At 34.2% G+C, this 15,729-nt stretch overlaps 2 protein-coding genes across 6 annotated transcripts in view; one reads left to right on the top strand and one right to left on the bottom strand.

Annotated features, from left to right (window-relative positions):
- LOC108737860 overlaps nucleotides 1–15,729 on the bottom strand; it is a 190,602-nt gene that overhangs the window by 146,179 nt on the left and 28,694 nt on the right.
- On the top strand, nucleotides 1,305–12,015 carry LOC108737856. 5 transcript variants are annotated; one of them, XM_025975808.1, is made up of 4 exons: nucleotides 1,305–1,470; nucleotides 2,546–2,628; nucleotides 11,255–11,490; nucleotides 11,805–12,015. In XM_025975808.1, exons 1-4 carry the CDS (start codon nucleotides 1,342–1,344, stop codon nucleotides 11,948–11,950), a joined length of 594 nt encoding a protein of 197 aa, XP_025831593.1. In that variant the 5' UTR covers nucleotides 1,305–1,341; the 3' UTR covers nucleotides 11,951–12,015. The 5 variants fall into 5 exon arrangements, with proteins under 5 accessions (XP_025831593.1, XP_025831596.1, XP_025831594.1 ...); XM_025975811.1 differs by lacking the exons at nucleotides 11,255–11,490; nucleotides 11,805–12,015 and adding exons at nucleotides 2,962–3,197; nucleotides 6,682–6,885; XM_025975809.1 differs by lacking the exon at nucleotides 2,546–2,628 and having other exon boundaries at nucleotides 11,172–11,490.

Genomic DNA, 15,729 nt, shown 5'->3' with positions numbered 1-15,729 from the left:
TCATAGAGGTTTTCAATGCTAAATATGACGGGACTTGACTATTTTTGTCGCTTATACAGTTTTCTCACTTATCCAGTTTTCGCTTATCCAGGTTCAACTGTAGTATAGTAAGAATTCCTTCCATTGCAAACAGTTAGAGCCACAACTGAAATTTTAATTACAGCACTAAATTCAGGTAGACCGATTTGCAACGTGGGTATCCTAGCTTCACAGGAATGACTATTAGAATTAGTAGAAACGCTGTAGTTACACGTTTTATCTCAATTCAGATAATTATTAATGTAAGTACCTACATAGTGTGACTACAGCACATCTGCCAAAGTAACCAATATCGCACGCAAAATTTACATTTATAAAATAGAACAAGTGTGCGAGCGGTACTACCTCACTGGCCGGGATTTCCACGCTTTTTCCTAACACTGAAACCAATGCCGATCGTCATTTAGATTTATTTAATACCAAATATATGTTTACCCTTAAAATCTCTAATCAAGAAGTCAAGAAACTTAATAATGGAAATCAACAACCAAATATAATATTAATAATAATTTTATGAATACAAATGCTCACAAAGGAAAAACACCTGACGAGGACCTAGATAAATTAGTTAGAAATCGGAAAAGAATCGATCCAATTTTTGATTTCTTCATAAAAGTAAAAGTGCTAATTAGCCAGGCCTTGTACCATAGATCGAAACAGGTGATAGAGGAAAAAACTTTTGGACTTTCTCAACATGGATTCGGCCCCATTGTCATGCTGCAACCGTTTATTTTTCAATTCTTAGTTCAAATGGCCACGTCTCATTGGTCCAGCAGAACGATATTTTCTTTCGTTTATAGCGGCCTCACTATGAGGGTCTAAAAGCATTCGGTAAGTCTAAAAACCGTAGATTTCTTCCTATTAAATAAATAAGTTTGTTGAATTGGTCCGAACGCGGCTATAGATAAGCTTATTAATAAATCAGACAACTCTGGATGCCACTGGCTATGATTCCTCGTGCAAGCACTTCAAAATATTTTTGAGAATTGATTTACTGTAAAAAAAAACGCAAAACAAAAAAACTCTNTAAAATAAAGTCCTTTGTAAAAACTCTCTTGTTGGAACTTTTATCATATTACAAGCACCTGATTGATTGATTTACTGCAAAAAAAACGCAAAACAATAGAGCTCTTAATTAATTCGAATTCTTTTATAATTAACAGATAAAAACAAATTTTTTGTGCGGTACACGATATGAGACACGATTTGATTTTTTGGGCAATTTTTCTCCATACATATAAATACGTCCAGAAAAATATAGAACAATTGTACTTTCCTAGCAACAAATAAAAAGTAGCAAAAATGTTTAAATTACTTTTCACGATTGCTTTTCTTGCATTAATAACGTATTGTTATTCACAAATCGCGTCACCTGGCCAGTGTGCAGATAGAACACAAGTAAAAGCAGCAGAAAATTACGATTTTGCTGGGGTAAGTAAGTAACAATTTAAAAGTAACCAATAGACCATTGTGAAGAAAAACTTACCAAGATTTACAGTCCTGGTTTTTTGTAAATATAGTGCAAAAATGTCCGGGATTTGAGTATTTTTTGATTGGCTAGGATTATTTAATTTTAAACCTTTAAGTACGAAATCGCCTTTTTAAATATGTATCCTTCAACCAATCTTTTTATGGCGTCTTAAAAAACTGGTATTTCATGTCGTATTGTTTCTAAAATAAATCAAAACATCTCCTTCAAATGAAAGACATTCTTCAAATATGAAGAGCATTTGATCTGCTACATGTCCTGGGTTAGACCTTGGATCTCAAAAATATAAGCCTAGATCACTTCTGACAATCCTTTCTACAGTCTATTCCAATTTGTTAGAATTGTGACCTTGAAGAAATCTGCGCGAATATAGAAAGAATACACACTAGGCGTGAGCAAGACAGACATAGTTGGAACAAGCTTGAACGAGTAGAGCTCTCGATGGGCGGGCTTAGGAGATCGGCTAGAAATGTACAGTACTAGACGAAAATGTTTAGCAATTTCTTAAAACAAAAATGTATATAAATTAACAATAGAAAACAAAGCAAAAGTTTTATAGNAGAGCTCTCGATGGGCGGGCTTAGGAGATCGGCTAGAAATGTACAGTACTAGACGAAAATGTTTAGCAATTTCTTAAAACAAAAATGTATATAAATTAACAATAGAAAACAAAGCAAAAGTTTTATAGGTGTATAGAACGTTAAGTTACTTCACTTATTATTTTTGGCTAAATATGCTTTTAAATGAAGCATATTCTTAAATTTTAACGAGACGGTTTAAATAATTTTGCAAATAATTTTGTAAATGGTACTCCGCAGGCAAATATGATTGAATTTGGAATTATGCTACGGCGCATCCTAATAAAGGGAAGAGGCATATCTCTAAATTCTTGAAACGTTTGTACTAGTCACACGAAAATCGATTATTAAGGGTCGTTTGTGCCACAATAGCACATAGATGCATAAATTTGTAGATGAAATAAATATTTATTAAATTGATTACATTTTTTCTCAATAGTATGTAGCTACTGGCAGGCTATGGTACACTATTTTTACGTATAACACGCCGGGCGACTGCCTGTATCTGAATAATACCATGACATCAAACGTAACNGAAAGTTTAGTGTTTCGAGTGTGAATGTTCTTTATAATTTCACGTACATGTCCTGGGTCGAACCTTAGATCTCAAAAATATAAGCCTAGATCATTTCTGATAATTCTTTCCACCTGTTTGTACTAGTCACATGGAAATCGATTATTAAGGGTCGTTTGTGTCACAATGGCACATAGATCCATAAATTTGTAGATGAAATAAATATTTATTAAATTTATTGTATTTTTCTCTCAATAGTATGTAGCTACCGGCAGGCTATGGTACACTGTGTTTACATATAACACACTGGGCGACTGCCTGTATCTAAATAATACCATGACATCAAACGTAACCGCGAACTTCTTTTGGTCAGCAAAAAATTTAACTTCTGGAACATGGGATAGTAGGTCTGGTGTAACAACATGGACACCGAGTAGTGGTAAACTTGATGGGATTTTAACAATCAGAAGATCCTCCGATCCTAGCAATCCATTGGTATATAAAATGCTTGGAATCGATCGCAATGGGTACAGCGTTGATTACAGATGCGTCGATGTGAATAGCACAAGCAGAATAGGTAAGAAAGTATTTTTTTTACCAAAACCAATAGAGGCAGTGTTAAAGTTTATATTTATGATGAAAAATTGAATCATTTTATGGAGAGAATATAACACAAAGTTTACTTAACACTTTACCTATGATAAACTTGGAAATATAAGAACAAAGGCTTTCACGGCCGGAATCCATAGTAGAATGAAGATTCGGGTTATAGGACCGTGGTCTAAGTGAACTATTGTGTCCAGACGTTTCGTCAGCTACTGCGGCTGACACCCTCAGTGGGATGGGGTCACTGTCGAGACTTCGAGATATAACCTACGTTCACGCTGTCAACGCACCACTACCACTGAGGATGTCAGCCGCAGTAGCTGACGAAACGTCTGGATACAATAGTTCACTTAGACCACTATATTCTATAGGGTTGTTCGGAAAGTCATTTCGTTTTTTTTTGTGGAAATGAAAGACAGTTTTCGTATAATAAACAAATACTTTATTAAATTATATANATTACGATTTTGCTGGGGTAAGTTGATTTTATTTACGAGGTTTTACTAGCGAATTTGTTGGCATTTATATAGTTCAATAATAAACAATAAATCAATAAAACACTGTACAGAAAAATTACCAAGATTTGCAGTCCTGGTTTTATGCAAATTGGGTGCATAAATGTCAGGGATTTGACTATTTTTGGACTGGTTAGGATCATTTAATTTTAGACCTATAAGTTCAACATCGCGTTTCTAAATATGCATCCCTCAACCGATCTTTTTATAGTGTTTTATTAAAAAACTGATATTTCATGTCGGATTACTTCTAAAATAATTATATATATATCCTTCAGCTGAAAGACTTTCTTCAATTTTGACGAACATCTGATCTGAAGAAGTGTTGTCCCATTCTTCAAATCAGATCTACCGCTTTCAATATTTCCAGTTAAGCTTCTGCAAAACGTTAAAATTCAATCAGAGAATCCTTGTTGACAACATAATGATAAAATTTAAACAAGAAAAAAGTTTCTAAAAAATGCCATGTCTAGTGAAAAATACAACTGGACAAATAAACTTTAGTGTTTCGAATGTTATGGTTCTTTATAATTTCTCGTATATATGTCCTGGGTTGGACCTTGGATGTCAAAAATATAAGCCTAGATCACTTCTTACAATTCTTTCTACAAGTTTGTACTGGTCACATGGAAATCGATTATTAAGGGTCGTTTGTGTCACAATGGCCCATAGATCCATAAATTTGTAGATGAAATAAATATTTATTAAATTTATTGTATTTTTCTCTCAATAGTATGTAGCTACCGGCAGGCTATGGTACACTGTGTTTACATATAACACACTGGGCGACTGCCTGTATCTAAATAATACCATGACATCAAACGTAACCGCGAACTTCTTTTGGTCAGCAAAAAATTTAACTTCTGGAACATGGGTTAGTAGGTCTGGTGTAACAACATGGACACCGAGTAGTGGTAAACTTGATGGGATTTTAACAATCAGAAGATCCTCCGATCCTAGCAATCCATTGGTATATAAAATGCTTGGAATCGATCGCAATGGGTACAGCGTTGATTACAGATGCGTCGATGTGAATAGCACAAGCAGAATAGGTAAGAAAGTATTTTTTTTACCAAAACCAATAGAGGCAGTGTTAAAGTTTATATTTATGATGAAAAATTGAATCATTTTATGGAGAGAATATAACACAAAGTTTACTTAACACTTTACCTATGATAAACTTGGAAATATAAGAACAAAGGCTTTCACGGCCGGAATCCATAGTAGAATGAAGATTCGGGTTATAGGACCGTGGTCTAAGTGAACTATTGTGTCCAGACGTTTCGTCAGCTACTGCGGCTGACACCCTCAGTGGGATGGGGTCACTGTCGAGACTTCGAGATATAACCTACGTTCACGCTGTCAACGCACCACTACCACTGAGGATGTCAGCCGCAGTAGCTGACGAAACGTCTGGATACAATAGTTCACTTAGACCACTATATTCTATAGGGTTGTTCGGAAAGTCATTTCGTTTTTTTTTGTGGAAATGAAAGACAGTTTTCGTATAATAAACAAATACTTTATTAAATTATATATTGACCGTTCTGGTCCAACACCTTTTGCCATCTTTCTGGTAGTAGCATAATTCCACGCTCATAAAATTTTTGGTCTTTGCTGGCAAAAAACTGATCGAGGAGGTTTTTGACCTCCTCATTTGAGGTGAAGGTTTTACCGTCTAAAAAATTTTGGAGTGACCGGAACAAATAATAATCCGATGGTGCCAGGTCTGGAGAATATGGTGGGTGTAGCATTGTATCCCATTCAAGCTGTAAAAGCTTTTGGCGAGTGACCAAACTTGTGTGAGGTCTCGCGTTGTCTTGGTGAAACACTACACCTTTCCTGTTGATTAGTTCTGACCTTTTCTGTTGAAGTGCATCATTCAGTTTGTCCAGCTGATGACAGTAGACTTCCGAATTAATCGTTGTGTTATCCGGTAAAAGCTAAAAAAAAACGATTCCTTTAAAATCCCACCAAACAGACAGCATCACCTTTTTTTGGTGAATATCGGCTTTGGAAATGGTTTGAGCCGGTTCATCTTTTTTGCTCCATGACCTCTTGCGTTTGACGTTGTTGTATACAACCCATTTTTCGTCCCCAGTGATGATGCGCTTCAAAAACGGATCATTTTCGTGACGTTTGAGAAGCGAATCGCAGACGTCAATGCGGCGACACAGATTTCTCTCTGTGAGAACATGGGGAACCCATACATCGAGCTTCGAGGATAATCCCAGGCCTTTCAAGTGGTCATAAACTGTTGAATTTGATAAATTTAACCTCAATCCGATCTCACGTGTTGTTATTCGCCGGTTCACATCAACTAATGCCTTTATCGCGTCTTTATCAGCTTCAACCGGCCTTCCCGAACGTGGTGCATCTTCGACATCAAAATTGCCGGATCGAAATTTAGCGAACCAGTTCTGGCACTGGCGTACTGTCAACACACCTTCTCCATACACATCAGTCAATTTCTTTCTGGCTTGAACAGCATTTTTACCCTTTCTGTAGTAAAACAGTAAGATATGTCGAAAATGCTGCTTATCGCTCTCCATATTTAAAAGGGCACCAACCAAAAACTACTGCGTAGAATTAATTGGAATTTTTCACACACAAGCCTTGCTATATGAGCTCTCAAAGCATATAAAAATTATACGGCTTAAATGTGAAGTTGGGTGCAAAAGAATACAATTAAATCCTCTGTCGGGAAAAAACGAAATGACTTTCCGAACAACCCTATACTATAAATTTGGAAATGTTTCGTCTTTTTAATTTAGGAGCCTGAGAATGTGTTAATAAAATTAAGAAACTTCGCTGAATTAAAAATTGCATTGTTGAGTTAATTTCCATTTTCTTGTCTACTTTTGAGACTTAATAATAATCTTTCTAAAAGTCAATCGTTAATTCAACTTCCCTTTGTATAGTATAGAATTGTTTGTCTAGAAATACTACTTGCGAGAAGCAGAAGTAGGAGTTACACATCACAACAAGCAGCTGCGGTTAGCCAAATTCTAAGTGACAATGGTCTCTCTGATTTAGCTCCAGTAAATTCTGTACAGGACCCAAATCGTTGTTCACCATAAAATAACAGCAGAATTTGTGAAATTTATACGAAATTAAGCACCATTAAATTTGTTAGCATGTGAATGTTTTTTTTTTAATCATTTTTCTCCTTTTTCAATAAATACAAAATAACACACAAGCACTGCAATTTATAAATATAGTAAAAGAAGATTCGCTCTATAATACGAACTATACTGAAATTCAGAAAATACTACAAACGGCACAGTGAACGCCATCTGTAGCACGATGCTACATTTTAGATACAGACCACTTCGAATTATTTTATTCCAATTATTTTATACTGAAATTACTGCTATTTAAATTAAAAATTCCTCTTAGTAAATCTTTACAGTTCAAATTGTTTTTCCCTAATCCGGCATCTACTCAAAGCTCCTTATTTCACATTCTTTTGCCACCAACGCAATATTTTGCTTTATCTACTGACCGCCAATGGTTTATCGACATTCTGTCCGTAAACGATTTGCTGCAAATTGAAGATATATGGATTTCAGAAAAAGCTGAACTACAGGAACTGTTTCACCTGCATTCCTCAATTATTAACATAAAAGACATTTCCCGATACATGTCAAATTTACACCACTCTTGAGGGATCAAAACATTTGATTAGCAGCTTCCACAAGTACACTCGACTTCACTTATAAATGTGAAACTTTGAAATGTACTTGTTATTTTTGCTAATGAACTCCGCTGCTTGAAAGAAAAATATAAAAACAACTCACAAAATCTTCAACCCTGCAATTTAAACTACTTAAATAAAGAGAGTTTAATCCTAGTCGTAGCAAAACTCATGGACATTAAAAACAAAATCGATACAAAAGAAAGAAAATTTTCAAAAATATATGGAAATTATTGGTTAACCACTTTGACTGCAATTATATTAATACTATTATTGATTTGTTTGGTTTATTGTTGTTGCCCAGAATGCTTCAAATTCTGTAGACCATTGTCATCCAGGTCAGTGGTTACGACTTGTCAACTACAGCACTACCACTAGAGAAGAACCTGTGGCTCGGGATCATATAACGTCAAATTCTAACCCAATAAGCTATAGAAGGGAAGTTTCAACCCAAACTTCACCGATCATTACATCTTGAAGACAGTACAAGCCTCTAACACCTTTGGAAAATTAATTACAACTTTTCATCTCAACGGGGAAGTGTTACAGGCAAAATACGACTACTTTTTTCAAGGACACTATTTTCCCATGCTGACAGCAACTTATATTTTAATTTAAAAATGCTTAGTAGACAAATTACACAGGTCTGCGATNGCTTGACAATTGTACGTACAACGCATTATTCGCTTTTATATGGACTTCTTCAAGTCCGCTTGATAGTATGCATGTACCTATGTCGTCTTACATTTTATCTTTGCGTACATTCACAACATTATTTTGGAAACAGATTTTATAAATATGTACTTAATTGTTATTAAATACTCCACTTTTTAGTAAACTGTATATTGTACTTTGTAAAAATGTAATAGGTAAATATCCAATGATATATATATCTATATAGGGGACGAAACGTTGTTTAATAGAAATTATTGCCTACACATTAAACACTCCTTTACATTTCCTGAAGAATCTTTAATTTTGTTTAATTTAATGTGCGTCTGAATAGAACACACGGTAAAGGTCAAGATGACGGCCCCCACCCCCTTCGGGGGTACCTGAGTAAAACGCCATAAAAAATTTGCAGCGGTCTCACCCCCATAAAAAGTTATAGGGGTTGAAAGTTGATTATTTTGATGGGGATCGAAAGAGGGTGGTCACTTGAACAAAACCCGATAACCTAACCTAGCCTTACCTAACCTATTGATAAAGATATTTACCTAAATAATGTTTTATATAACTTTCTCAATATTTTTATGTATTTTTCATTTGTTTTACCTTTGAATATTGTTTAAGAATGACCATATAAATAACTTTTTATGGGGGTGAGACCGCCACGAGCTTTTTATGGTACAGTGGGAGACGTTCTCTTTCGATCCCCCTCACCCCCTTGGGGGGTGGCGGCCATCATCTAGACCTTTACCTTCATTTTATAGTTTATATTTCTATTTTACACTCTCTGACAGGGTTGTTATAGTTTTAGGAAAACGCGAAGATTAGCTCAGGATAGGAAAGAGTAGAGGACTGATGGCTAATGATGATGATTGAGCATTATATTGCCTATTACTTTATTTTAGATAGTGTGAGATTAGCTTTAGTGATTTATATTGCCTAATAAAAAAAATAATTGATAGCGCGTCATTTTTGAGAGAGATATAACATTCACGTGTAACAAAAGATTGTGATTCATTTATCTTTAACTATGGCTTCTCGGAATTGTAAAAACAATCCAAATGTATTTTGTTACATTTGCGGACAATATACAATTGTTAAGCAAAGATGGAATCTAACGCACTTTGCAAAAAATGCTTATTATGCCTAGTTCGGAATGAAGTTGGGCCACCAAGATAAACAGTGAGTTCCGCATAAAGTATGCCGATTATGTGTTGAAATGTTAAGACAGTGGACTTATAGTAAATCAAAATCATTGTTATTCGATATTGTGCTGTGGCGGGAACAAAAAAGTCATACTAATGTTTGTTATTTTTGTTCGACATATGTAATAGAATATAATTCTGAAAACCGTGCCAAAATTGTACATCCTGATGTTTCGTCTGTAACGAAGCCAGTTCCACACGGACCCGAATTACCCATACCAGGTTCTACTAAAACCAAGAGCCCCGATATGCCTTTATCACAAAATTCAAAATTTAGTGATGATGATTTGCCAAGCAGGGGTGAAATTTATAAATCTACGAATGATCCTCGACCTTTAAAACAGCAAGAACTGAAAAAAGTCAGCTCAAAAATCACGTTTTTTTGTTTATTTTCGATCTTTCCATGATTTAATATTGTCAGAGATATTTCTAACCAACACCATCGAAAAGAGCATCGTTAAAAACCTAGAAACAATGTTTATCGAATAATTTTTCGTCGCACTCATTACGTGGCAAGGGTTCAAATGAAAATCGTGTCCTTTGTGTGTTATCAATATTGTATTTTTTACGAAAACTTCTAAAATTCATTCTAGCTTCAAACTAAACCCGACGATCATTATCTTGTACTTCTAAAATAAAGTTCTTGTTAAAAACTCTTTTCTTGGAACTTTTATCGTATCATATGCATCTGATTGATTGATTTACTACAAAAAAGAACGTTGAATTCATTTATCATTAACAGATAAAAACAAATTTTTTATGCGGTACACGATATAAGACACGCATTGATTTCTTGAGCAATATAGAACAATTGTACTTTTCTAGCAACAAATAAGAAGCAGCAAAAATGTTTAAATTACTTTTCACGATTGCTTTTCTTGCATTAATAACGTATTGTTATTCACAAATCGCGTCACCTGGCCAGTGTGCAGATAGAACACAATTAAAAGCGGCAGAAGATTATGATTTTGCTGGGGTAAGTTGATTTTATTTACGAGGTTTTACTAGCGAATTTGTTGGCATTTATATAATTCAATAATAAACAATTTAAAAGTAACCAATAAACCATTGTGAAGAAAAAGAAATGTGATTGTTTTTAAACCACGGTGCAAGTGACACGTTTCAGATTACAGGCATTTAACTGTAAATTTCAGAAAATTATTCGATTTAGAGTATTAAAATTAAAATCGCGTTCCTAATCTTATCTTACTGATTGGAAAATGGGAATGATAATCGGAAATCAATAGTAGGCAAGACATCCAATTCACGATTAAAACACAAATACCGCGGAGCACGTGCACGAATGAGTGAGAATATAAATGCTACACCATGGGCGCCGCCATATTGTCTTTGACTGTTCTGCCGAGCGCGTTTTGCTTTCACCCCCACTCCGTGGCCGGCTGTAATGCGACATGCGATAGATGGACGAAAAAATTTGAGGCAATGTAATAAAAGTTTCACTTTAAAACTTACCAAGATTTGCAGTCCTGTTTTTTTACAAATGGGGTGCAAATATGCCCGGTATTTGAGTATTTTTTGACTGGTTAAAATTATCTGATTTTAGAAAAACATTAACAATAACAATAACAATAACACGTCTAGTGAAAAATACGACTGGGCAAAGAAAGTTTAGTGTTTCGAGTGTGAATGTTCTTTATAATTTCACGTACATGTCCTGGGTCGAACCTTAGATCTCAAAAATATAAGCCTAGATCATTTCTGATAATTCTTTCCACCTGTTTGTACTAGTCACATGGAAATCGATTATTAAGGGTCGTTTGTGTCACAATGGCACATAGATCCATAAATTTGTAGATGAAATAAATATTTATTAAATTGATTACATTTTTTCTCAATAGTATGTAGCTACTGGCAGGCTATGGTACACTATTTTTACGTATAACACGCCGGGCGACTGCCTGTATCTGAATAATACCATGACATCAAACGTAACCGCGAACTTCTTCTGGTCTGTAAAAAATTTAACTTCTGGAACATGGGATAGTAGGTCTGGTGTAACAACATGGACACCGAGCAGTGGTAAACGTGATGGGATTTTAACAATCAGAAGATCCTCCGATCCTAGCAATCCATTGGTATATAAAATGCTTGGAACTGATCGTGATAGGTACAGCGTTGATTACAGATGCGTCGATGTAAATAGCACAAGCAGAATCGGTAAGAGAGTATTTTCTTAATCAAAACCAATAGAGGCAATGTTAATGAAAAATTGAATCATTTTATGGACAGAAAATAACACAAAGTTTCCTCAACACTTTACATATGATAAATTTGGAAATGTTTCGTCTTTTTAATTTTAGAGCCTGAGAAAATCTTAATACAATTACGAAACGTCGCTGAATTAAAAATGTGTATAGTTAATTTTCATTTTTATTTCTATTTCTCAGACTCTTTGTAAAGTCAATCGTTAGTCTTTACGATATTCAACTTTCCTTTCTTTTTGTATTTTAAGTATAGAATTGTTTGTCTAGAAATACTATTTGCGAGAAGCAGAAGTAGGAGTTTCACACCACAATCATCAGCTCCGGTTTTCCAAATTCTTGAAGATAATGGTCTCTCTGATTTAGCCGCAGAATTAGTATATGCTATACAGGACCCAAATGTTTGTACACCATAAAAATCACAGCAGAATTTGTGAATTTTGTATGAAATTAAGCACTATTAAATTTGTCAGCATGTAAATGGTTTCTTTTAATCAGTTTTCTCGGTTTTTGATAAAAATAATAATAATAAAAGTCATTAGTAAACAGTACATTACGTATCGAGGGAAGAAACAGGGTTATTTCAGACTGCATGTGAATTGGAGTCTGAGACAACCCTGTTTCTTCCCGAGGTACGTATACTATTTTTTGTCATGTTTGTGCGGAAAGCTCGTCATTAAATTAATAGTTGGCGAAATAAGAGTAAATGATTTAGAGGTTAGAAAGACATTGTCATTGAACAACTGATTTCTGCGCATGCGCTCAAAAGACTAATTTCATTGCCTCCCGACTAAAACACGGCTGAAAAGAATCGGATTTCCAATATGTTTTTAGAGAAATCAGCGGTAGCAATAGCGAATTGCTTTTGTTAAATAGAATTATTACCACCATAAATTTTTACTGCTACACACTAATATTATATTATGGAAAACAGCGGAAAAGATAGTTAGGTTAGGATAATAAGGTTACGATATGAAAACACAACACGAACAAAGTACACATATTGTCTCACATCGTGATCTGAAATTTTAAGGGTTACAAATGGTGGGCTTTAAACTAAAATTAATATTGGAATCCGTCAAATGGGCATACACCATCTGGTGGCAAAATTTATAACTCGAATGAGGGAAAATTTACATAGGAACCGTGCAAGCAAATTGTAAAATTGTTTATTAAAATAATAAAACACGTTAAAAAAGTAAAAATTTTTTTGATGATGGAGTCGACGAAGTTTTCTTCTAAAGTTAAATCAAATAAAAAGCTAATATGTTCAGTGAAAAGCTGCAATAGCACTTCAGACATAGATCTTCACTCTTCAGCTACATTAACTACTTTCCAATAAAAACTAACCGTTTTATATATGTAAAAAATATATTCGGAAAATTAGAGAAAAAAGTAAACTAATAGAAGCTTGGATGAAAGCAGTAGGTATCAAAGAAGTGAATTCCGGAATAAAAATTTGTTCACGTCATTTTAATGCACATGATTATATTTCAGCAAGTATTTACCATCAGCCATAACCTTAATATTTAAAACTAGAATCATACTAAAATTATAAAGTGAGAAATTATTTATTCCTGTGTAATTGATTTAACACAATTCTAATGATACGATATAAGTATTTTGAGGTTAAGAACCTACCTGCTGCAATACAACAAAGTTGCAATAATGTGTTTGCAACGTTCTCTTAAATCGGCTTTGCACGTGCAAGTCATTGATATGATATTGCTTAAATCACCCAGAATCACCTCACCAATTATATAACGTGAATCACTTTTTAAATCCGAAGTTTGTAAAAAGTAGGCAGTAAACTTGACGGAATTTGAAGGCTAGCTTCCGGATTTGTTATTTCCGAATTTTATAATGTGATTGGCATTAAAAACACGCTCACCTTCAACGAAATTTCCTTTCCGAGGCTTTGTGTCAGCCCAATCACATATTGTGTCAATACTTATCATTTTATCGTAATTTAAAAACTTGGAAATTGCACGGTACACTATAGGAACTACGATAAATTTTCCCTAATCGGCGCCATGTTTTTAGGCTCCTCCCATTTGACGGATCCCAATACTTGCGTAGAAGAGATACCTTCGAAATTTGAAATTGTGACCATAAAGTAAAAATTTTCTTTAACTCGAATTTTCTTTTAAGTTATAAATAACTGATCGCATTTAGTAGTTTGACAATGTTTTGAATTTATTAATTTTCGAAACTTACTTCAACAATTCACTTAATTATTTATATGTTACTTCTTTACTAATTTTAATATTAATCAATTAACTCAAATCTGGAACCGAGAACTTAATTTTGTGAGGAAGTAAAACATTCGTCGCTTTCTTATAAAACTACTTTTAAACGCGAACTTAAGCTTAATAACTAGCAAGTCAAGCAATCCTGAATGCCACTGACTGTGGTTCCTCGTACAATTGCTACATACTAAATACGACAACTCTTTTCAATGACATTATTTTTTGTCATGTTAGCGCAGAAAGCTCGTTTTGCATACTATGAAATAGGGAAGAAATGGCCTCTTTTCAGGCGTGTTTTAGTCGGGAGGCAATGAAATTAGTCTTTTGAGCGCATGCGCTGAAGTTTATGGGCATGCGCAGAAATCAGTTGTTCAATGTCAATGTCTTTCTAACCTCTAAATCATTTACTCTTATTTCGCCAACTATCAATTTAATAACGAGCTTTCCGCACAAACATGACAAAAAATAGTATACGTACCTCGGGAAGAAAAAGGTTGTCGCAGACTGCAATTCACATGCAGTCTGAAATAACCGTGTTTCTTCCCTCGATACGTAATGTACTATTCCCATGCTTGCATGTCGTTTTCTTTTAATTAAAAAATGCTTAGTAGACAAATAATCAATACTGTATTCTTTTATAAAAACTTAATTCATTCTATCTTCAGACTAGACCTGATGACATTATCATGTACTTCTAAAATAAAGTCCTTTGTAAAAACTCTCTTGTTGGAACTTTTATCATATTACAAGCACCTGATTGATTGATTTACTGCAAAAAAAACGCAAAACAATAGAGCTCTTAATTAATTCGAATTCTTTTATAATTAACAGATAAAAACAAATTTTTTGTGCGGTGCATGATATGAGACACGATTTGATTTTTTGGGCAATTTTTCTCCATACATATAAATACGTNTAAAATAAAGTCCTTTGTAAAAACTCTCTTGTTGGAACTTTTATCATATTACAAGCACCTGATTGATTGATTTACTGCAAAAAAAACGCAAAACAATAGAGCTCTTAATTAATTCGAATTCTTTTATAATTAACAGATAAAAACAAATTTTTTGTGCGGTACACGATATGAGACACGATTTGATTTTTTGGGCAATTTTTCTCCATACATATAAATACGTTCAGAAAAATATAGAACAATTGTACTTTCCTAGCAACAAATAAAAAGTAGCAAAAATGTTTAAATTACTTTTCACGACTGCTTTTCTTGCATTAATAACGTATTGTTATTCACAAATCGCGTCACCTGGCCAGTGTGCAGATAGAACACAATTAAAAGCAGCAGAAAATTACGATTTTGCTGGGGTAAGTAAGTAACAATTTAAAAGTAACCAATAGACCATTGTGAAGAAAAACTTACCAAGATTTACAGTCCTGGTTTTTTGTAAATATAGTGCAAAAATGTCCGGGATTTGAGTATTTTTTGATTGGCTAGGATTATTTAATTTTAAACCTTTAAGTACGAAATCGCCTTTTTAAATATGTATCCTTCAACCAATCTTTTTATGGCGTCTTAAAAAACTGGTATTTCATGTCGTATTGTTTCTAAAATAAATCAAAACATCTCCTTCAAATGAAAGACATTCTTCAAATATGAAGAGCATTTGATCTGCTACATGTCCTGGGTTAGACCTTGGATCTCAAAAATATAAGCCTAGATCACTTCTGACAATCCTTTCTACAGTCTATTCCAATTTGTTAGAATTGTGACCTTGAAGAAATCTGCGCGAATATAGAAAGAATACACACTAGGCGTGAGCAAGACAGACATAGTTGGAACAAGCTTGAACGAGTAGAGCTCTCGATGGGCGGGCTTAGGAGATCGGCTAGAAATGTACAGTACTAGACGAAAATGTTTAGCAATTTCTTAAAACAAAAATGTATATAAATTAACAATAGAAAACAAAGCAAAAGTTTTATAGGTGTGTAGA

Source organism: Agrilus planipennis, unplaced genomic scaffold (genome assembly GCF_000699045.2).
Source record: "Agrilus planipennis isolate EAB-ADULT unplaced genomic scaffold, Apla_2.0 scaffold172, whole genome shotgun sequence".
In the NCBI taxonomy this organism is placed as follows: Eukaryota; Metazoa; Arthropoda; class Insecta; order Coleoptera; family Buprestidae; genus Agrilus; species Agrilus planipennis.
Note: the sequence above shows the minus strand (reverse complement) of the source record. Positions and strands in the feature narration are given on the sequence as shown.